Here is a 23,971-nt window from a genome sequence, read left to right on the forward strand (position 1 = left end):
GCCCTAGATCCTCCATGTAAGTGAGCTTCTCTGTCAGTTTTCTGTCCTTGTGAGACAATAACTGTGAGTCTGACTAGCAGCAGCAGCAGCTAGCAGCTAGCAGCTCGTACCCATGTTTGGTTTGATGGGCAACTCCTTGTCAATATAAAGCAGAGCTCACGATTCATGCGCCTCACTCTCTACTCAGAGCGTCAGAGCTGTGGTGATGATGTGGGTCCTCCTGCTCCTCCTCTACATAGCTCACACTGAGCCACTGATCTCCAAAGGCAAGTTACACCTCTTCTCTCCAGATGTGACAGTGTGACCTGTTGAAACTGAGCTGTGATTCTCATGATTTAAGTTCTGAGTTGCTTTTTGTGTTTCTTTTTTTTCAGATATAGTTTTTCTTAAAAAAAAACTGTGTATTATTTCTGTAAACTATATTTGAGTATAGTAAGTAGCTATTTTTGGAAAGTAAGCACATGCAGGCGCTGCAGGGAATCTCTCTCTGAATCTAAAAATGAATTTTTTTTTTTTTTGTCATTTCCTGGAGGTAAAAGCTCCTGAGTAAAGATACAGCAGCTTAGTGACCTCCAGGTGACTTTATTAACTCGCAGTTTAGGTGTGAAGGGAAAATAGTCATCAGAAGGTTTTAGCAGAAAAAAACATCATCAAATTCATCACAAATATTTTGTAGTTGTTGTGAAATTTCTTGATGTTTTGGAAAAGATTCTTGATGTTTTGGTGACAAATGTCCATTTTTCACAAAAACAAATCAATAGATGAATAGGAAAAATTACCAAAAGTCATAACACAGTCTGACAAATCAATTAAGATTATTGTGTATAAGTGTTTGGGTAGTCTTTTAAAAAAACATGTCAAATTCTTTAAAAACGACTTGATATGTTAAGTAATTATATATATGTAAATTATGATATGTAAATAATTTTGTGACATTTGAATACATTCTAAAGTAATCTTACAATGAAAGATTATTCTCACATATTTTAGTGAAAGTTTTCAAAGCTGCAGGACATACAGGGGATTTTTAGAGACGTCACAGCAGCGCCACCATCAGGTTCAGCACTGGATCTGGCCGCTGTGCAAAATGTCATTACTTTGCAAAATGGCTTTTAATAAAACAAAAAAAGACAAAGAAGAGTTTGAAAAATATTAAAACTGAACACAAAATACCAGAAATCCAAAAAGCATCAACATTGGTAACATTTTTTGCTTTATTTTTATTGCTTTAATTATTTGTATTTATTTATTAGTTTGTTTTTTTGCTTTATTTTACCAGGCCCTAATTCTTGACTCTACTAATAAGCACACTTTTAAGAATATGGGGGAGCAGAAGAAAAGAATATGTAGAGTATTTAGGTTATCATATTTCCTTTACCTTTTATTCTTATAATTAGCAGCAAACGACACATACATAACGTATATAATTTTAAAAAATATTTCTTATTATGAATTAGTAAAATAAGGTTTCAACATTTCTTTAATTTGTGTAAAGTAAAGAGTTTTTTCAAGACCAAAAATAAATAAATAATAAATATATATATATATTTATTTTTTTTGTTCGTGAAAAAACTCATATATATATATATATTATCAAAAATAGTTAAAACTACATTTTGTAAAAAACATTGACCACATCCTCAAAATTCACAACAAATAGATGAATGAAGACTACAAAAGGGAAACATATGCCCATATTCTGTATTTTCACACTTGTATAAACCTCCTTCCCTGTAACAAGACAACAAGCTGATTCTAAGGAATGAAGAAAACCCGTGTGAAGGCCATGTCGAAATCTATCGTAACAACGTCTTGGGCTACGTTGGAGATCATTTCTGGAGCACAGAAAACGAAGATGTGATTTGCAAAAGCACCCACTGTGGGAAGCATGACACTTCAACAGATATCCTACGGCCCATTGGTAGCCATGTGTGGCTCAATGAAATAAAGTGCAATGGAACGGAAAATCATCTGTGGGAATGTCAGTCTCCTGGTTGGAACATCAGCAAGGCCCGACGGGAGACCGTGAAAAAGATTAAATGTTCAAGTAAGGCTGAATTTTTAGTTTTTGTACATTTCTTGAGCATTTGTTGAAATGTGAGATATGTGTGCTGCAAAAGAGCCGAGAATAATCCAACATATAGAAAAGCACACGATGATAATGATAACTTTGGCTATTCATTTTACTTTTGATTTACTGCTACGGCTTTTTTCTGCTCTCCTAGACACAGTCAAAATACGCCTGCATGGACATAAATGTGCGGGAGCGGTCCAGTATTCCACAGATGGACAAACGTTCTCAGGTTACTTTTGTGCTGAGAACTTTGGTAAGAGTTAGCATCATCCGTACAGTCTGTCTACATACTAGCTGTGTGCGGGTTCAAAGGAGAAATCAGTGGGACACCTTTGAGAGGAATATTACTCAGTGGTGGAAGATTGACAAGATTGTAGAAATACTCCAATACTAATGATCACATATTCTATATTGTTAATACTGATGTATCATTGTTAGTTATATTTTCCGTTGATGTGAGGGACTTCTAATTACTTTACTTTACGGACCCCAACAGAAAAAGCTGCCTTCCTGCCACTTCCTGAGTTCTTCCTGCCACTGTTGCCTAATATAATACCTGACGCTGCTCATGTGGGGATTCTTGAATCCTTCATTTTGAGTTCTTGAATCATTCGGTCTCTCTCTTAATTAAAGAGTTTGGTTTGGTGTCGATCTGCTCTTTATGGAAAGCGTCATGAGATAACATTTATTATGAATTGGCACTATTTTTTTGTATATATATATATATATATATGTAGGCCCTCAAAAGGATCATAGGATAAATTTAAGGGTTTTGAGGTGGTTCATGGGAGGGGAAAGAAGGGGGAAAAAAACATGTTCCTCCTCAAAAATATATTCTTTTTGTAAGCTGTGAGTCGAGTTGTGTGCTGCTACAGAAATAACTCATCTGAAATGTTACAAGGAGGCCTAACTTGACATGTCAAAACAGATTAAATTGTAGGTTATATTTAAAATGTAATGGACTTGAAGTATAAAGTACAATAAAGTTGAAACACTTGAGTACAGGACTTGAAAAACTGTACTTAGTTACTTTCCACCAATAGCAGTGGAGCAAACATGAATATAATACGATAAATCACAAAAAACTACGATACTTGCTCATGAGCCCTTATGTTTTCAGGCAACATCCCATCAGCTTCTATGTATTAAAGCCCAAAGCAGCTTTGCTGTTTAAATGGATTTTTTGTTCCTTCCAGTCTTTATAATACCACGGCATCAGTATTGTGCGTTCATCTTTTAGTACCACGATGATGACTGTTGAACACAGTATGCATGATTCCTCTCTCTCTTTAAGAACCAAAGGAAGCTCGTCTTTTGTGCCAGAGCCTCGGGTGCGGTGCGCACAAGGAGATTGTTAAAGGGGAATGGAAGGCCTGGAATTCCAACCCAAAAAAGATGATGATCCAGTGTTCGGACATTGGAAGTGTAACTAATCTGTGGCAGTGTGCAACTCCGCCGGGATCACAGTCCTGCAAAAGTCCTGCTTCTGTCATATGCAAAGGTAACACACACACACACACAGACTAAGTCCACTCAGGTGCTGCAACACATCAGTTGACTAAGACAATATTTAATTAACAGGTCACAATAGGCTGCAACTCAGGGGAAACACGTCAAACGTCTGTTCTGGGCTGCTGGAAGATGAAAAGCAGACTCCTGTCGCAGACAGAACATCCAGTCCTGCTACGTTATGCCAGCAAATGAACTGTGGTACCAACGTCAGTTACAGTGAGGATGGCACAAACCTGAAATGCACAGGTAATTCAACTAGTAATATACACTGCTGCCCATAAAGTCGTTCAATACCCCCAATTTAGTTAAAGCCTGAATACACAGTTTGTAAAGGTTCATTGTGGTTTAAGTTTCACTGTGATATGTTTGGAAGAGTTTGATCAATAAAGTTGAGAAGATATACACTTTATTTATCAAGAATAAATCACATTGTCATCATCATTTCATGAGAAGAGGTAAAAAACATTTGATTCCAACTTTATTGGCAACAGTGTATATTCAACTAGCAACTTTCCCACAAGCATCATCTTTTCCATCATGTTCTGTATGTCATGCACCGTATATGTTAGCACAAATCTAAATCATGAACACTTTCCTCTATTTCTATTTCCCACAGACAATGTCAGTGTAGTTCTGATGGACAACGGGAAGGAGAGCAAGTGCTATGGTTCAGTTTATATCACAGTGAATGGCGCGAGCCATCCCGTGTGTGCCTCCAAGTGGACCACTAAGGAAGCCGAGGTGGTCTGCCTAGAGCTAGGCTGTGGAACAGTGAGTTTGTCAGCATCAAGTCTCGGTACCGCCACCACGAAGACGGCAAACTGACTCTGTATTGCCAGTCAGACAGAGATATTTACTCAAAGCTTGCTAGCATTAGCAAACGTTAGCCACACAAACTACTGTTCTTACCAGTAGCAACAAAAACTTTGACCACTGAACTGAGCAAGGATGTGTTTTATGGCATATTAGATTATTATTAATTCAACTTTTCCTATGTAAGAGGAAGAATGTGTTTTTTTTTTCTTAATCTGTCTCGGTTTAGCATTTAAAGAAATAGTCTGACATTTTAGGAAATGTACCGTCTTGCTGAGATTGAGACGAGGAGATCAGTAAAGGCTCGAAACAAACACCTTTAGGCAGAGCCGTGCAGCTGTTTCATCTGTCCCCTCCTAATGCTAAGCTAAGCTAAACATCTCCTGAGTCTAACTGTATCCATCCTCTCATCTAGTTCTTGACCCAAAAAAAGGTAAATGTCATTTAAGCAAAATGTAAAACTCTTCCTTTTAAGTCTTTTATCTCGATCAGCAGTGCGTTTTCTAAGGGTTAAGCCAATCAAAGTTTTCTGTCAGGCACTAGTGATTGGCGTGATATCCACATGATCACAAATGCTTTCTCTCAGATTATCAGCGCAGAAAGGAAGCCTGCAACTGAAGGGATACTGGATAATGTGAAGTGCTCAGGCAGCGAGTCCTCGCTGTGGTACTGCAGGGCCAAGCGTGACAACAAACCTTTCAAATGTTCTTCCAAAGCCTACGTAGTCTGCTCAGGTGAGGCACAGCGGCCATCACATACTGATTGTGTCTTCCAAGACTGTGGATTTCTCACTTATAACTTTCAATAGGAAGTATATGTTAATCATTGTCAATATTTATAATTAGGTGTAGTTCTGCCAAAATGTATGCAGTAAGAGCCTGTTTGTTCATGACACAGGTAGCGTGAACTCGAGGTTGGTGGACGGCCTGGGAAAATGTGCTGGGAAAGTGGAGATCCATTATGAGGGCCGATGGCAAAGAGTGGATAAAAAAGAATGGAGAGAAGCCACGTCAAATACTGTCTGCAAACAACACAACTGTGGCAGTTGGAGAATTTTGGAAAAATTCAGCCAGGGTTCAGGTGATTTCCTGCCTAAGACTGTAACATGCTTATCAAGCGCCAAAAACATATCTGAGTGTACGATGGCTCCTACCAAGAACACAAACCCACCACGAGAGAAGGAGGCAGTGGGGATAATCTGTGAGGGTGAGTTCTTCTTTTTTCTCTTTGTCTGTTTTTCACCTTCTCTTGTTGTGCCTGACTCTCAGTCTCCAGTTCCACAGCCATTAGTAGCAAAGAGCATGTATGTCCGTCACATTTCTATTTAAAGGGTCCAACCAGAAAGTGTAAAGAAAAGGCCATTAACAGCTTTTCTACTGTGTATCGGGCAAACAAACATCGTCTTATGTGAAATCTTTCAATGGTTTCAATCAGTTTTTCAGTGGACAAAGTCGTCATCTTTGATTTTTATTTGTTTTCGATGCACAGTCCCATCCATCTGCTCAGTAAATCCTCTGAGACTAAACTGCATCATCAAAATATGCTTGTCTTTGAAAAAAACATCCATTTAAAAGAAGCCAGATGAAAATGTTTTGAAACCCTCACCTCAATGTACTGTATTTGAGCATATTCTATACTTGCTAACCCTAATGAAGTTTGTGTGGGGGCTTCATCTTGTCTTGATCTTGTAGCATGCAATGTGGCAAGTTACTCATCTTTCACACATCTTTCCTTTTTTTTGTCACTGTCAGAGCACAAGGTGGTATTTCTGGAAAATGCTTGTTCTGGCAAGGTGGGGATAGAGCAGGGCGACAAAACCTACTGGCTCTCCGGGTCTATCGAGACGTGGAACCAAAAGTCTGCAGACGCAGTGTGTCAACAGATGGAGTGTGGGAAAGCCGACTCCTTTGACACTGTCTCCAATTCCAGCATTGATACGACAACAGCTGTTTGGGATGAATCTTACAATTGCTTTTCCAACGCCAAGTCTCTGTTTGACTGTACGAAAACAACAAAGCCCTCTGACCACAATAGGACTATTGCCACTGTTACATGCTCAGGTAATCCCAGGCAGTGCTGAAAAGAATTTAACTGAAAACATTATTGTCATGTCATTCATTTAGACTATCACTGGTTGTCATGTGCTGCACTTTGGAGAGATAATGCATTGCTTCATGTTTGCTGAAACTCTGAAGATATCGTTTCTGTCTAAGAAATGCTGTAGTTGCGAAATAATCTACTGATGCAAGTCTGTGGACAGCGTCCTCATAGATTTTGCTATTTGCTTTTTGGTTGCCACAACAGATAAAATCACAGTGAACCTGACCAATGAGTGTTGGGGGACTGTCAACGTTTGTGTGGGAGGGAAGTGTGGAGGTGTGAGCAAAGACACATGGACAGAACAAAATTCACTGAAGCTGTGTGAAGAACTGGACTGTGGGACTAAAGTCCTACTTCCCATGCAGCAGACTCAACAAAGTGATTTGATCTTGAAGAGTTTGCACAGCACAAAGCAGACTAAAAAACTGGACCAGTGCAACGTGGTCAAATATGGTGGCAACGAGACCTCTCATACCGGAAGCCCAGCCGTTGTTGTTTGCTCAGGTAACGGATTTTTAAAAAAATACTCATATAGTCAAATAATGTCTAGAAGTTGTTCATAATGACACTGTTTTGTTCGTCCTTTTGGTCGGCTTAAATGTCTCGTGGATTCGTAGCACCTCAAAATGTCTGATTCTGCCGCTATTAGCTTTTCCAAGTAGATATTCAGTTTTATCTTTCAGTTTATCAGTTTGCTGGGTAGGCAGCTGAGAGTTAGTATAGGCCAAATAATTTCCCCCAAACAAATTTCCCTTCATTTTGGAAAAAAGACAACAAACATAAAGGAGATCATTTATTCTTATATAAATGGTCATAACTCAGTAGTTTGTTAAAATCAGTTTTATCTTTGCACAAAGAAGGTTCCAGGTTTGAATCCAGCTTTGAACCTGGGGTCTTTCTGTGTGGAGCTTGCATCTTCTCCCCGTGCTTGCGTGGGTTCTCTCCGGGTACTCCAGCTTCCTCCCACAATCCAAAGACATGCAGGTTAATTGGTGACTCTAAATTGCCCACAGGTGTTAGCGTGAGTGGCTGTTTCTCTCCAGTCCAGGTTGTACCCTGCCTCCCGTCCGAATTCAGCTGGGATTGGCTCCAGCTCCCCTGCGACCCTGACGGCTAAGCGGTATAGATAATGGATGGATAAATAGCACAAGGCTCTAACTCTGTGCCTTTAATCGTTTCATTGCAGGTAGCGTCAAGGCCAAATTCACTTCTCTTAGAGACAAATGTTGTGGAAATGTGGAGCTGTCCTACGAAGACAGTTGGCTCCCTGTGTGCAAAGATGCTCTTGACGATTACACAACAAATGCCATCTGTGAGAAGCTGGAGTGTGGCCAGGTCGAAGAAGTGGTCGACTATTTCGGAACGACACCAGCGGGGCCTTTCATTTCAAAAGTACAGTGTCCTAAAAATGGCAAAAAGTCATTAGGAGAATGTAGCATCAGTTCTGCCCAGGCTAGATGCAGTCTTGGTGGCATCAAGTGCTCCGGTACGTGTGATGATGTTCTCTCACATTGATCACTTTCAAAATGTCCTCACTAACCCAGTAGACTGTGACCACTCTACCTCGTTTGAGCGTGATGTTTTGAACAGAAAGGTGAAATTATGACACAATATGTAGTTTAACAACAAAGCATTTGCTTAAATGTTTGCTTAATTCATATAAAAACCTCAGTGTATAAACGACAAGTTGAGGTTTTATGGGTGCTGTACAATTTTTTTTAGCCAGCCATTAACTTTTGCTCTTTTAGTTAAGCTAAGCTAACCAGCTGAAGGCTGTAGCTTCACCTTTAACATACAGACATGAGACTGGAATCCATCATCTTATCTAACTCTCAGCAAGGTTATTTTATTTGCCCAACAGCTGAAATAGAAGCTAATCTTTGGACGTGACAAACCTGCACAAGAGGCGTTTTTTAATTGGTGGATCACAGAATAAGCGAATTCTCACTACTCACATCACGTTTGTGAGCTATGTATTTCCTGAGTCTCTTCTCACCTGTCCTCCGCTTCTTATCTTAGGATGGAGGAAGTTGGAGTTGTCAAATGCCTGTCATGGAGAAGTGTGTGTTCGCTCTAAAGGAAAAAGAAGCGCTGTGTCATCTGAAGGCTGGAACGAAGCTCACGGGGAGTTGCTTTGCAAGCAACTGCAGTGTGGCAGTTTAATTTCAAATAAGACAATCACATTAAATTCTTCTGTCGCGAACACAAGCTTTAGCTGTGCAGGTGATGGTAATGTAAGGAATATCTGGGACTGTGAGAAGTCGACTTCGCCTTCAAAGAAGCAGCTTTACATTGAATGTCGAGGTAAAACTTAATTTCAGTGGAATCGAAAAGTAATCAAATAATCATTGAAGCTGCATTAGAAACTTCTTGAAAATGATGCATGACATCAAGAGTTTACTTCACACTCATTTTTACCGATCATTGAAGTATTGACGTCAATATTTGAGCTTGTTATTTTACTGCTTTCCTTCCTAGATGATGCCAAGGCCACCCTTTCAAAGAAATGTAGCGGTGAAGTGAAGCTAAATAACATCAGTGTGTGCGGCAGCAATTGGAACAAGATCTATTCAGACTTGGTTTGCCAAGAACAGAATTGCAGCAACGCTATTGCCTACAGGAGGACATCAGTTAAGGAAGACAAGTTGTTCCGTTTCAGCTGTGACAGTCACCATTACAAACTCAGCCAGTGCAATAGGTACCAGCAAAAGTGTAAAGACGTAGTGTCTGTTACCTGTGTTGGTAAGTAATTAAGTATGTATGCATGTGTCAACTGAAGAAATATCATTAATATCAAAATGCGTCTAGATCAGATTTTTAAGGCCCTCCCACTTTGTCCTCCCCCGAGTGTGACGGGACCTTTAACATGTTCAGTAGTAGCACAGTTTATTTATTGGTATCTGCTTTTAGCCAGTAATCCTTGATAAAAAAATATATATATTTTATCAGAATATAAATGTGATACTGTGTTGGATTAAATTTTCTTAAAGTTGAAATAACATTTTCAGGAATTCCCCTGAGAATTACAATTACGTTTAGGAACTTTTGCAGATAGCTGTGAAATAGTGAAGCCATTCGAAAAGTGTAAAAGAAAAAATATAATGCTCACTAGGCCGGGCTGGACTTAAAGCATAAAGACAGGGAGCAAGAAAAAGGCCTGCCAGCACCTCCAAAACTCACAAACTGACACGATACATCTAGTTTGTTTAAGACTGCAACTCATTTGTTTTTTCTTTTTACAGCAAGTGTTGAGCTCAACACGACAGAAAAATGTGGAGGCCAGATTCAAATCAGATATGAAAACAATTGGAAAAAAGTGTGCCCTTTGACAGAGTTTGGTCGTGAATTTAAACAAAAGCTGTGTCGAGAGCTCAATTGTGGTGATTACATCAGCAACGTAAAAGGAACCTACAAGGAAAGGGTAAATCTTTGAATTCCACTTTTTTGTTTGTTGGTTTGTTGCTTGTGACGTCTGTATAATTTAACCGAGATCTTTTTCTGCTTCACTATGTTCTGTCAGCCTAATCTATTTTTAAATTTCAAGGTCAGCTTGGATATGCAACTCAGTTGCTCCACAAATCACATGGACATCAAGCACTGTGTTTCCCTAAAGTCTTGTCAAAATGTCAAACCGGCTGAGATCTACTGTAACGGTGAGCGGAAATCATCCTTCCCTCACGAGTCAGCTTTTAGTATTCTGTTCATTTGGATTTATTTAACATGAACGCGAACGTGGCACTGAATTAATACATGAATCAAGTAGCAGCCCCGCTCTCGACTGTGTTTAATTTCAGGGTATGTGGGGAGGGGCCCAGACCCACCACCCATAGTGGCCATTATCGCGGGAGTAGGATCTCTTCTGGTTCTGGTGATAGTGATCGTCGTGTTGGTACGAGTGAACGTTGTCAAAAAGGCCAAGAAGCACATAAATGCCTCATGTGAGTATATTATTCTAGTTTGCTAGTTGTTTTTGCTTCAGTTACACTTAAATGCTGATAGTTTGTTAGTGTGATTCAAACTGTGTACTGGAGGCTTTCTGCCACAAGAGGACAGTCTTTCTGCACGCTGCCACAATTCTGACTCCTAAATAAGATCATTTGAAATGATGGCGTCCTTGTTGGGTTTTTTCTTTTTTTCTGCATTTATATTTCTTCTCTTGGAAACTTAGAAAATAGGACAGCATCTCTTCTGCCCACCAGTGCTTACATGAAAGCAGATGGAAGTGCAGAATTAAAACCTTTCAATCTTGAAAAGTCCTAAACTAGTCAGAGTTACAGGGGGTCCCCAGAAAACAGAGCATATTGTAATCTCACTATTTTTTCACTGACCAGAGGAAGAAGAAGAAGACCAGAAGGCTGACTGAGAGAATGTATAATAATGGGTTTTCCCTGAGACTACATCTTATCAAATATCAGCATGATGTGCATCAGTTTCGGGGTCCTTGGTATTAAAAAAAGTAAAAAAAAAAATCAAAGTAAATCAGCCAGTAAATGTCTGATTGATGCTCTTCTGATGCAGCAAGAATGTTCTCAAGGGCAGAGGGCGAGTTCGAAAGTGGCGACTACGAGGATGTGACGAGCAAAGCAAATGAAATGGAGAACTTAAGACGTGGCAGTGAGTCTCAACACAATGTTTTTTCATTCATTTATTTTATTTCAGTCACAATTCATAGAAGGAGCGATTCCTAATCACAGGCTGCACCGTGTCCTCGGGTGTATCCTCACTACAGGATTAGCAGTATAGTTGGTGAAATGTCAAATATTTATATCACTATATGTTAATACTACATTATTACTATATGCTTTTATATTATATATACTGTTAGTTATGGCATCTTTTACTTCTATTTCGATTTTACTGGATTATCAGTCTATAACACACGTATTTTTCATATACATGTACATTGCATATAACATTATATGCTTTATTATGTATATAGTTCACTTCTATAGTCCAGTGTGTTGTAATCTATATAATTTATTTCAACCTAAATATTCTGCTTTTTACCTCTTAGCTTGGTTATGTGTTCTCTTAGTGATTTTCAAAGTAAGAACAAGCACAGACGTGCGATATGGTGAAAATATGAGTTTATTTAGATGCTCTCATGTTTTCAGAATGGACATCTTGGTTTGAACTGCAGGAAAGTGTGAAAGCATTTGTTCAAAGTGTTGCTGTTGTTCATGCAGGATTCAGATCAAATGCCGAATTCACCACTGAGAACGATGCACACAGCACTTCCTCGCTCCCGTACGACGATATCGACGAAGCGGCGGAGTCTCACCCCCTGACCTCTCAAGCCTCTGATGCTGGTGCCTCAGGAGGCAGCTACATCCAGGAGGGTGTCCTTGATCAAAGAGAAGGAACGTTTTAAGCTGCATCTTTTTCACTCTTAATTACCAAATTCTCACATCGTCAGCAATCACACTCAGCAAATTTTAACATGCAACCATTCTTGTCTCCTAACAGATGGGGTGACCTATGAGGTGGACGATCCGCTGGAGAATTATGACGACATTGAAGTCAGTCCTGAAGCCACTCAGACTAAAGCCGAGGTCCACGGCAGCCTGCAGACCCCAACTGAAAGTGTCGCAGCAGCGCCTCTAGGAGTGATGCAGGGGGAGGAGGATTATTTGGTGCCGGGCCATGATGGGTGAGCCACAGCTGGGTCTAAACCCACTGAAATCAAATCCAATATGGAAAAAGTGGATCATCCCAAAACCCCAGCTCCCTTTTAATCTGACAAAAATGGAAAAACTGAAATATTGATCATTTCAAATTAGATAAACCACCACAGTCCTGTATACACAGAAAACATAATCTGATAATCTGATGTTGTTGAGTTTATGGCTTTTATGAAATGTGCTCAAAATTTTTTTGCAGTGATAAATGTTTTAGTTTTAATTCAACGTACTTTTGCTTTAAAAAAAAAATCAGCTTGGATTCCTGCAAAATTTTTATTAGAGATCATTTTTGTATGTTTGTTGTCTGTCAATTGCCGTCCTCCTATATACATCACCTTTATGTCTGATGCATAAGGTGTAAAAACAGTGTTGAAACAAGCTGTTTCTGCAACACAGTTTATACAGCAAACTGAATAACATGCCTGCATGGTTACCTTGTACAGTATATTGTTAGATCAATAGCACTGTCAAGTCAGGAGGTTAGCTTAGCATAGTTTAGCATACGGTCTGTGACTGCCCAATGTCAACCAGAGCCACCCAGAAGTGTGCTAAAGCTCATTCACATTATATTTCGTTTGTTTAATATGTACAAAAAAAAAAAAAACAGAAATACATGTTGATTATCAAAATTTGAAGATGCTATCTGCCATGCTAGCTGTTTCCAACAGATTCCACTCTTTGTGCTAAGCTAAGCTAAGCTAACTTGTGGCTCTAGCTTCATATTTAGTGACTTGTGCAGATCTTCTCATCTAAACTAGCCTGTTCCTTTAAACATATTCTATAAAACATGAATATTTTGACAACAATGTAGGTGCTGTCAAACTGGCAAGTAAAGTACTTACATTTACTGAAGTGGTTAAAAAATAAAAGGACAAAAACATGTTTTCTTATATGATCTTTTTCATGATGTGTTATACTGTATATTTATATATTTACCCATATTTTTTATTCTTAGAAGTTACTATTTTGTATTCAATCTGTGCATCATAGCGCCAGCTGTATCCCCTCCCAATGAATAGCACTGCTCCATTGAGGGCACATTTTAAATGGATATATTCAGCATTTGTTAGCCTTGTGTTAATGACAGTCTTGACCAAAAACAACATTACATTTTTCACCGAGACCTTGTGGATGCTCTGTGTTACCACTTCTAAGTTTAACGCTCCACTTTATGCCTGTCAGACTCCCAGATTTTGGAAATGGCTCAGATGTTGAGTATCAAACTGTATGTCGTATCTAACATGTATAGTTTGATACACAGCACAACAAGCCGTTTTCTGCACAAGACGTCGTCTGTAGGGTGACACGTGGCTTTAAACATGCTTTTATTCTTTTATTTGAATTTTTAATTTTTGATTAAGTTGATAGTGATTTTGTTCAGTGTTTCCCACACAAAGCCGAGCAGGGCTCCAAATACTCCGGCTCTGCTCTAAACATCTTGAATACAGTTTCATCTCCATGCATTTTAACATTCTCTCTAATCACTTACACATTTGGCTCCTAGTGGTTGAGACGTGTACACGGAGCAGCTGCTCGCTACAAATGTTAACATGAGTAAGGCCATCTGTAAGGGACTGACAGACATACGGATGCTGCTTTCCAGAGATTGACAGATCTGCTAGAGCCTCACATATTTAGTCAGGAGTTAGCCAAGGGCCACTGAGATCACAGAGCCAGCGATACACCCAATGGGACTAATTTGTAAGCAGCAGCCCTTGTATGATATGTAAACATCACACCCAGCCTCGCTCTCATAGGCCTCGCTGAGGGATCATGATGTAGGATTAAGTCTGCGCTGCCGCTGAGGCTGAAATAGATTCAGCGGAGACATAGTGATCTGGAAGTGAAAGAGGTAAAGTTTTCATTCAGTCTCAGGTGCCACTTCTCCACAGCAGCACCCGGTGGGGCCTGGCATGACCAGGGGGAACTCGCAAGGGCATAAGTGTTGATTGTCTGTGTTTGCTTAGACGAGTCTAACAAGAAATGCTCTAGGTTGCCAACAGAAATGATCTCTGTTGACAACAAGGCAGCGGTGAGCAGGGATCCTCTAACCACCGTCTTTCCACCAGCCGTTACAAGATCTCACTCGTGTTTTGCTCAAATTCAAATTATGTTTCATGAACCCTATTCCAGAGGATATCGTTGTTTTTAGCTGCAGTCAGACTGATGCTGATACAGAACTTTCACGGACTTTTAGAGGGAAATGTCTCAACAACTATTTGCTGCAAGGCCATGACATTTGATGCAGGCATTTATGTTCTCCACAGGTATTGTAATAGAATAACTTTGGTAGTAATATACAGGAGGAGGCCCCCACAAGACCACGGGGGAAACAAGACCATTCTCACACACCTTTCACCAACCACATACTTCAAGTATTCATGTGGGGCTCTCTGATCCGTCTCCTCCGCTGAATGCGACTCTCATGGTCATAATTTGTTTAAACACAGATCAGTGTTGATGAAAGTGTCTTCGGCCGCCTCACGCTGCCTTTTTATGGAGCTAACGGACAGATGAGCCATCGGCCGGGAGAAAGGCGTCAGTTGTGGTGATTTTCCATAACAAACAGAGTGGTATTATTAATAGTGCTCCTGTGTGTATTGTGTCATCCAGAAAGCCTTGATATCTTGTCCCCGGCTTTGTGTGTGTGTGTGTGTGTGTGTGTGTGTGTGTGTGTGTGTGTGTGTGTGTGTGTGTGTGTGTGTGAGGACGCTACAGGCTGCCTGATGTAATCCAAACTTGAAACACATGACTTCTTAATATACGGCTGGTATTTTATTTCAACATGTGCTCCACACACACAACAGTAACAAATCATACTGACGATCTGTCGTTACCTCCAGACAGACAGCTTTGTATGTGAAAATCTCCCAGTTCAGTGAGGGATTATTACCAAATAAATATCCAGAAGCAGGGCAGTGTTTTGGCGTAGGTGATCTGGGTGGTGCCATGAGCTGGAGGAAAGCCAAAGAGAGGGAAAATTGGTTTGTAATATTTTTAAACAGTCTACATTTAAACACATTTTCCTGCATTTCATTCATTAGTTAACCATTACTTCAAACTTAACTTCAAACTGTATGATGTAGGACAAACTGTAGTACACATTGTGATGACAAGAGACTAAGCAGAAGTAAACTGAATACAAAACCTTTGAAGCATTAGTAGCATTAGTAAATTATTCATATCATACTTTCTGCATCTTCAGAGCCACAATCTTCTCAGGTATCCACTGGTAGCTTTAAAAGCAGCTCTGCTAAGAATCACTGACCCTAAAGCACCAAAAGGGTCAGAAATGGTCCGTTTCCAGGACGTGTGTGTCCGTCCGTCGCAGTACATGATGCTTCACTGATGAGCTGTCAAAATGTGCAAGTATCAGAAACATGTAGATGAGATAAAGTTCCTTTCATCTCATTTGGCAGGCAAAGGAAATCATGCAATGACTTGATTCTAGTGCAGATGCAGTTTCCTACAAATTGCTTATCTGATCAGTCTACCATTAAGAGTGTGTGCCGTTAGATTTAGCAGGAAAGCACCATTTCTCTCTTACATGCAAAACAAACAAAGAAATAAAAGATACTTTAAAAGTATTTTCAAGTTCATTTCCAAGAGTTTTTAAGTCCACAAGAACAATACACTGGCGGTAATGCCTTGTTACACTTAAAAGGCATGCAAAACATTATTTTAAACACTGTCTGTTATGTGTGTGAACGCCAGCACGGATAGTTGGTGAGTCAAATACCAGTGCAGGCTTTGCAGCTGTATTAGAGTTTGACAGGCGTGGATGCACAGTTTGGCCCATTGGTGAAAGCTGAAAGATGACCCTGGTTAGTGTGATGCCCTAAATATGCTGTAAAGCATGAAGGGGCTGGGCGAGTTCAGGCTCCGCGCCAAGGTTGGGTCTGGTCCCTCCTGGGTGGGAGGCTGGCATGTCCCATCTTGAGAGCACCTGTGGCGTCCGTATACCAAAACAAAAGCTGGACATCCATCAGTGCGGAGCCAGCTGTAGCAGATAGCCAAGAGATTATTCAATGTAAGGGGGGCTGAATAAGGTCAGTGAAGCGCGTGAGAGGGGGGGTTAAAAAGCGAGTGAGGCAGAGATCTGACATATGTCATGGATCTAACTTCAAAGAGGGTAACATGATATCCACCCAAGAGAGTGGGTGAAAGGAGCAAGACTCCAGGGATGGATGCATGATTTTCATCTTTATTTTCTATCTGCAGGCTCTCACAGCCTGACGGCGTTATGAACAGTGACACAACAATCACGTGAACTGTGTTGGGCACTCGCTGAGGGCTGTCATCACCTGAGTACACCGTGCAAAAGAAATGTTACAATATACCATAACAAAATGACCAAAGGTTAGTCTTGGACAGTTCATAAATTGCTTAACACCATTTGCATAAAGTTGATCAGTGTTTAATTAATACGCGTGCATCCTGCATCGATATCAGTCAGACTGGAATTGTGTTGTAGCAAAATATATCAGTGTACTCTCAACAATCCACTGTTAAAGCACAACATAATATTTATGAGTTTGTGCAGCAACAGGGAGGAAACCTAGAGAGAACACTGCACTGATATTACTCGAATCCTGATGTAATAAGCTGACACAACGGTTGCATCCCGAGCGGAAGATGTAGCAGATGACGTTAGGCAGTAAACAATGTGCTGCCTGGTGCATGCAGATTACAGAGATCTCTGAAAACACATGCCAGACAGCAACACAATCATGTAAAACTGAGCTTTTTACAATGCAACCCTTCAATGTCATGCTTTTGTACTATTCAGTATAGTAAAATTAAAGAAATTGTGTGCTGCATAACATTCTTGTGCTTCAACCTTTTTAAGCTTTTTCTTCCATGTACTCAGAACAGAGAAGAAGCTGGATCTAAAATCCAAATAACACAGACTTAAGCGGGACTTTATACCGGAGAAAAACTTTAATAAACAAAGCAAATCTGACACAAGTGAATACATGGTCACTCATTACAACATTCCCTTAATGCATCCTTAAAAGACCCCCGAAACTAAAAATGAAACTTTTAAAGCCCAATTGCAAATATCCCCAAACACATGTTAGTTTTCAGACGTTGGAAAGCTCCAGGGCCACAGAGAGCGTTTAACCTCCGTCAGGCTGAGCGGTGCTCCTCGTGGAGAGAAAACTCGAGTTGAGATACTTGCACACTATTTGAGAATCTTAATGCGGCTTTCTACTTCTACTCAAATATATCTCAGATTACATTTATCTGACAGCTGCGGTTTATTTGCAGATTTTCAGTTTTTACATGTAAGACATGATTGTCTATAAAACAGCATTAGAAACACAACATTGCTGCATTGACCTGTTAGGGGGCCTCAATAGTTTATGGACCTCTGTTGCCCCCCTCCTTCCTTACAGACCCATGACCCAGAGACCAACCAGTGCTCCCACAGTGGAGTACGAAATGGTCCCAGCAGAGCGCAGTGTGAAATCACATTAAGTCTTAAAGGTGCATTTTGGCACACGGGTCTCTAAAAGACAGATTAGGTGATTGTACTTTAATGGTGCAAGTATGAAGTATGAAAAACCCTATGTGCACTTAATCAGTAATAATCCAACACTGTAATGTATAATAAATAGTTTGACTTTTAATACTTTAAATACGCATTTTGCTTACAATATTTATGGACTTTTACATAAGTAAAATTTCACTTCAGTGAATATTTCTTCCACAGGAACTCTGTGGACTCTTATATTGCTTTGAAATGGTCTTTTAAATTGAGTCTACGACACAAACCTCAGATTACTGTGTCACCCATCTACGTAATGTAAACAGCATACAGTAGTTTTTCATCACTGCAAATCACATGCCTGATACCAGGCACCCATGATTTAAAGATAGTGTGTTTACATGCTGCCATGGCTTATAGAAGTCCTTCACTAAGTATTAGGCTGCTCCTCCACCTTGCCATGCCCAGGATTACTCCCGGAGGCACTGACTTTTTTGTTGTCTGCTGCTATCTGCTCTCCAATCCCATGCACCTTCCTAAGCCAGTCCTTCTCCACATACGCGCTCACTTCCCCCACTGTACACCTCTTTCCTGCATCCAGAGCAAGGAGCTTACTGAACATCTCCATGGCCTCTGGAGTGAACCTTTTCCACAAAGGAGGAACGTCCTCCTCCTGGTCAGGTCTCTCCTCCATCTTGCACCAGTCTGCAAACTCCTGGTAGAAGTCGTCTGAGTCCATGCAGCACTCCCAGGGGAAGTAGCCCGTGAGGATGCAGAAGATCACCACCCCGAAGGCCCAGGTGTCCAGGCTCGGCTCCACGCTGAGCGGAGGGGCGGTCACTTCTTTCTGGCCCTCCTGCAGGGCCACGGTGCAAAGCTCCGGGGCCATGTAAGGCAGGGTCCCTGTGATGAAGCGTATCAGAGTGCCTCTCTTCTGGGCCAGGCCGAAGTCTGCCAGCTTGACCTGGCAGCAGTGATTGTCCAACAGCAGGATGTTTTCAGGCTTGACATCACGGTGGACCAGGCCATGGCTGTGGATGAACTCCAAAGCACTGGCGATCTGGAGGACACAACGTTTTACAGACGTTTCCGGGATACCCACCTGGAGCGATCGGACAAAGGAAGGGAGAGAGATATATGTAGCATTTGCAAAGGCGCCAGAATAAATTAATGATGACATATAACACTCATCTCAAAGAACAGCATAAAGAAAGATGCACTGAATCCAATTGTCCACCCTCCAGACTTTCAAAGCTTTCTTAGTTTGTAAGATCAGTGAGGTCTGGACACTCTAAAGAATTTCCCATGGGTCTAAGGATAGCAATTTTAATGTTATGGTCCGTTAGTTCATATTCCCCAGCGGATGTATCTGACTGACTTGGTTGATCCTCTGACTTTTCCTATAGCGTCAAAATTTTTATTTGCCAATGAAAACTCAGCATCTATTGGATGGATTGTCATTATCTTAGGCACAGATATTCCAGGTGCCCAGAGGATGAATCCCACTGACACTGGTGGTCTCCTGAACTTTCATCTCGTGCCATCATCAGGTTAAATTTCCACTTGTTCAGTGAAATAATTTGGCATCTACGGGTTGTATTGGCACAACATTTTGTTTATAATTTACTTGAGAGCAGTTTGTGATGGCTAAGAGAAGGGAAGAAATACTAAAGCAGGAGTACATTCACTGAAATACTGTGTATTACAGTTATGTGGTACATAGACTTAATTTGAATATTTTAATTTTACTGTGTACATGTACAACACTAGAAGGGAGTCAGTCTGTTTCAGAGGACATTGTACTTGCTATTCCACAACATTTATTTGACAGTCTGTTACTGACTACTTTGCAGAGTAAGATTTTATGCCCAACATGTGTGATCAACAAATGAAATACACACTAAACTAAAATGGTGAACATGTTAAATATGATCTCATTGTGTCAGCATGCTGACATGAGCATCCATCTCACTGTAGTCTTGTTCCCTTAGTCTTGTTCTGCTTGTTTGGCTCACCTTTGGCTGGATGACAGCGAACAGGTCCCTTCCAATGACGAGCTCCTGGGCAAAGCAGTAGTGCTCATTAGACTGGAAGGCAATGCCAAAGAGGCCCACGATGCAGGGGTGGCAGGACAGGTGTAAGGAGATGCAGTACTCTCGCAGAAAGCCCTGCAGCTTAGTCGAGGCTTTGGGCATCACTTTCAAGGCCATGGGAGTCCCTGCAGATCATCCATACTTTGGCTATTATTATCCTGGATCATGCATGTCTTCTTTGTCTCACCAAAGAATGAAGAATTACCAATATTTATGACCACATCAGTGATATCGCTGTAATGATTATCTACTATACTGTAGCATTGCTTTTCTCCAAGCTTAAACTTCTCCCGGCTTTGAGTCTCGAGCCATCGTATGCTCTGCATGCTGCTCTCTCCTTTGTCTACGCTGACTTTCACTTTTCCTCTCAGGGACGCCTCAGGTCCAAAGTTCTCCATGTCTTTATCAATAAGTATTAATTCTGTTCACTGTGGTTGCTCTGTAAAGGTCTTTCCTTCGCTCTCCTTAGTTCTTAATTCATTTCCACTTGTCAAAGTTGTCTGTGCAGCGAATTTGGAGACAGGAATTCCCAGTTCCAAAAAGCGTATAATTACAAAAATGTTTTTGTAAATTGGCTTACAGTTACAGAAATTAGGTTTAATTAAACCTTCACCTGTTCAGCTTCTGCCAACTCTTTAAATGGCTAAAACAAAGTGGTCATCAGCTATTTTTTTAGACACCAATTTGCTTTTGTTTTTACCCCAGGCAACACACTGTTACTAATACTGGAGCCACTAAACACATCGTCTCCTTACTTTCTTTTTAATGAGGAAAACGGGCAAATAGTAATTTATTAGCAGAAACGGGAGTGCAGTCGTACCCCTGAAGCGGTGCGTGACCAGCAGCACCTTGCCGTACTTCCCCCGGCCAATCTCCTTGATGATGTTGAAGTGTTCCTGGATCTCCAGGTTGCTGAGGCTCTGTGCCGTCAGCTCCATCAGCTCGTCGATCAGGCTGCCGTCAGCAAGGCCCAGCTCAATCATCTTCACCTACACAGGCAGGACAACGCAGGTACTTCACTAATCTGAGGGGTCTGAGCACACACAGCTGTTAGGCTGACTGATCTGGGATATACTGCACCACGGAAAACAGCATCTTCTATATCTAATAGGACAAATCACTAGTTTTCAGTGATCAGTTTCCATATTCAAACAAACAATATCCCATACTCCATCTGTCAGTAACAGTCAGCTTTCCATTCTGCCAGTGTGGATGAATAACTAAAAACTTTTAACTTTCAACACACACATCATACAAACTAGTTCTGTTTGAGCACGACCCAACCTCAATAATAACCTGAATTTAGTGTATCTATCCTTACTTTTTAATAAATGCAGAAACAGCATGTTATTTTCAATATATCCAATTACACAGGAATTTTACAGAATATTATAATTTTGCTTATTCCAGCCACTGATTTGAAGGAAAAAAAGGCATAAAAATCAGTACTAATCATGTGTCATCATAAGTTTTTAATGAACACGCTCTGGCCCTGGTCTAGTTAACCTGGTCATATATTCTATACGCACAGCTTTGTAAACTTCACAGACAAACAACTTATAGAGAGTTTTATTTAATTTTTCACTCATGCCTTACATATTCTGCAAATTTATGTTTTATCAAATAAAAGATCTGGTGACAAACTTTTTACATTATGCTGCTCTGAAATCACAGCGGGTGAAATGTACCATCTAACAGCAGTGACCCTGGTTTGATTCTGCTGACGACCAAGGATGAGAGGAAGCATCAACATAGTAAACTATAACCATCTTTATTACCTGCATATACAGAAGCATTGTGAATATTTATTATTTCATTATTATTAGGCCCTTTAGGGTGTTGAACCTTGACCCCCGTATGTCCTCAAACTTGTTCTGCACATGGTCCTCTGCTAGTTTTTTTTAGCAGTTGTGACATATATATACTTTTATCTTAAACATTTATCCTTTATATTTATTCCTCTAATCTTCACTAGTCATTTTACAACACTGCATTTAAATTCACATATTTCTAGTTTATTAGACAAATGAAATTTTGAATCCTTCAATTCTTGAGTGATAATAAGAGCAAAGTGTGGATGAGATGTAGACAAAAAGATGAATGAATATTTGGGTGTCGTCAGTAATTGTTATGTCTCAGAAATATTTTGTTCTTCTGCCATTACAATTATCTATCAATAGCAGTAACAGTAGTAGCAACAAACAATCAGCTAAATTAAATATCACTTGATATTAATTGTTATTAGCTACTGATCAATTTGAGCTCTTACCTTTTTTTCAGTTGGCTTCCAATACAGTTACTGGAGTCTAAAAACAGGCAAACCAAACACGTGAAATGTCTCCCACGCACTCACACCACCATGCTTACAGCTGAAGTAATACAGCTAATCAGTAAGCCGTAGAATTGCATGCTGAATGTCTGTCCTGTCTGTCCTGTCTGTCCTGTCTGTTCTGTCTGTCCTGTCTGTCCTCCACCTTCGCTGCCGCTGCATGGATCAGTGTGCAGAGTGAACCTTAAAGCTTTTCACCGCCCAGCACGCAGCTCTGCTCTCAAGTGCTGCGATGAGGACAGAGCCCACTTTAACAGCTGATTACAAACTGCCTCTGCAAAGGGCACACATACACACACACACACAGATACACACACACAGGCCTACATACAGCATAATCAGCTACACACACGTGTGTATGTATTGTAAGTATATGTAACATGCATATGCATTTGCAAAGACACATATAACAACTGTCTCTCGTTCACATATTTGGTAGAGACTCTTGACAGATCTGTCGCTGTCTGTCATCTGTCTCTACTAATATGTACATGTGCACAAACTATAAACTCAGAAGTGCCTCTGTGCCCCTCAACCTCTTCCCAGTGATCTCAGTACTTTACATTAATGCTGCTGCATGCAGCTGCGTTATATGAAATTAGCACGGCTGTCAGCCAAGCTTCATAAAGACTTCAGTGGAGAAATGTAAGGCACATTTTGTATGGTACTTTATTGTTTACTTGACAGCTTTAGGTGTTACATACAAAATATATGATGATATAAATGGATTATATATTTGAAGAGATATCCAAAATTAAATGTTTATTTTTGATATGTTTTGCTGACAATACTTAAACAAGTTTACTACATTACAATAGTCACAACAGAACTGTTAAGAATTTGGCTTCTCTATTGAGTATTATTACTGTGTGGTTGTCAATCAGTCAATCTTTACACAGCACTCAATCACAACAAGTGTTATCTCAAGACGGAGCAGCTCTAGACCAAACTCTTTAATCAATAGAGAGACCCAACGATTCAAGAAATCAAAATCAAGGAGTCAGGAGTCCCCACATGAGTAGGCATCAGGCATTAAACACTTACAGCACATGATCTGAATTCTTGCCCCACCGCTGAGCCTTTAACGGGGATTCGTTACCACTTCACAAAACCAGCTGAGAGGTCTCAGTAAATAAACGGTACGTCACATGGGTCTGATGCTCTGATTAGATTACACATTTCACTCAGACAAAATGACAAACACAGATGAACACACACATCTTGCAAGGCTCCTGACACATTGTGGTTCAACTGTCAGTATTGGGAAAACCTTCTCCCTAGTTTAAGCCAAAGAGTTTTCTGTGTGTGGGCGCAGATTTTTTTCTTAGATGGCAAAACGAAACATTTCAACAGCAATTTGATGGATTCCAATAAAATCTGGCACATATTTTGCATTTGAATGTGGCGTTCACAAGGATGAATCTCTATGAATTCAGTGATCCTCTGGCACTGACTTTTCTTCTACTTGCTATATTAACCTGAAAAACCAATGACATTACCATCACCTGTACTTTGTGTTTAGTGCTAGTTAGCAAAAAAAATAGCATTCTTACGTAAATTAAGATGGATAACATTAATAATATTAAACATTGGCATTACAGAGCTGTTAGAGCTTTTCTTCTGCAGTACTTGGTGTCCTAATTTAAATAAAGGAGAAAATGCTCAAAGGAACCAAACAGGCTTGTTGTGAGAGCATGCTGGGGCAGCGAAGATTCCCAATTTAACAATATCTGTCTTTAAATTGTATCATGCTGTTTCATTTTCTTGCCAACCTCCTTCCTTGCAACACAAAATGAATGATCTACACTCTCTCCAGAACTAATTAACTAAATGTGGACATGAAAGTGCGATCCATGCATGTTGGTTACAACTTTCCAC

The 23,971-nt window shown here is 40.3% G+C and overlaps 3 protein-coding genes across 3 annotated transcripts in view; 1 reads left to right on the plus strand and 2 right to left on the minus strand.

Moving 5' to 3' along the window:
• Positions 1-205: 205 nt before the first annotated feature.
• On the plus strand, positions 206-13,043 carry LOC139209237 (scavenger receptor cysteine-rich type 1 protein M130). Its single transcript, XM_070838876.1, has 19 exons — positions 206-266; positions 1,742-2,047; positions 2,226-2,327; positions 3,369-3,575; positions 3,656-3,832; positions 4,203-4,357; positions 4,986-5,133; positions 5,297-5,605; positions 6,151-6,474; positions 6,716-7,003; positions 7,686-7,985; positions 8,519-8,803; positions 8,978-9,241; positions 9,742-9,920; positions 10,044-10,152; positions 10,294-10,437; positions 11,018-11,113; positions 11,686-11,863; positions 11,916-13,043. The coding sequence occupies exons 1-19, from the start codon at positions 206-208 to the stop codon at positions 12,151-12,153; spliced, it is 3,870 nt and encodes a 1,289-aa protein (XP_070694977.1). The 3' UTR covers positions 12,154-13,043.
• A 4,930-nt stretch (positions 13,044-17,973) lies between these two features.
• Positions 17,974-20,747, minus strand: LOC139209421 (serine/threonine-protein kinase SBK1). Its single transcript, XM_070839128.1, has 3 exons — positions 20,585-20,747; positions 19,687-19,889; positions 17,974-18,773 (listed from the first exon to the last, which is right to left on the minus strand). The coding sequence occupies exons 1-3, from the start codon at positions 20,745-20,747 to the stop codon at positions 18,102-18,104; spliced, it is 1,038 nt and encodes a 345-aa protein (XP_070695229.1). The 3' UTR covers positions 17,974-18,101.
• The window catches only part of LOC139209420 (glutathione synthetase-like), a 180,306-nt gene continuing 177,077 nt past the window's right edge, over positions 20,743-23,971 (minus strand). The window contains exon 14 of the mRNA XM_070839127.1: positions 20,743-20,753. The gene's annotated coding sequence lies outside the window, so the exon portion shown is untranslated. The remainder of the gene's footprint in view (positions 20,754-23,971) is intronic.

This window comes from Pempheris klunzingeri, chromosome 11, assembly GCF_042242105.1.
Source record: "Pempheris klunzingeri isolate RE-2024b chromosome 11, fPemKlu1.hap1, whole genome shotgun sequence".
Classification (NCBI taxonomy): domain Eukaryota; kingdom Metazoa; phylum Chordata; class Actinopteri; order Acropomatiformes; family Pempheridae; genus Pempheris; species Pempheris klunzingeri.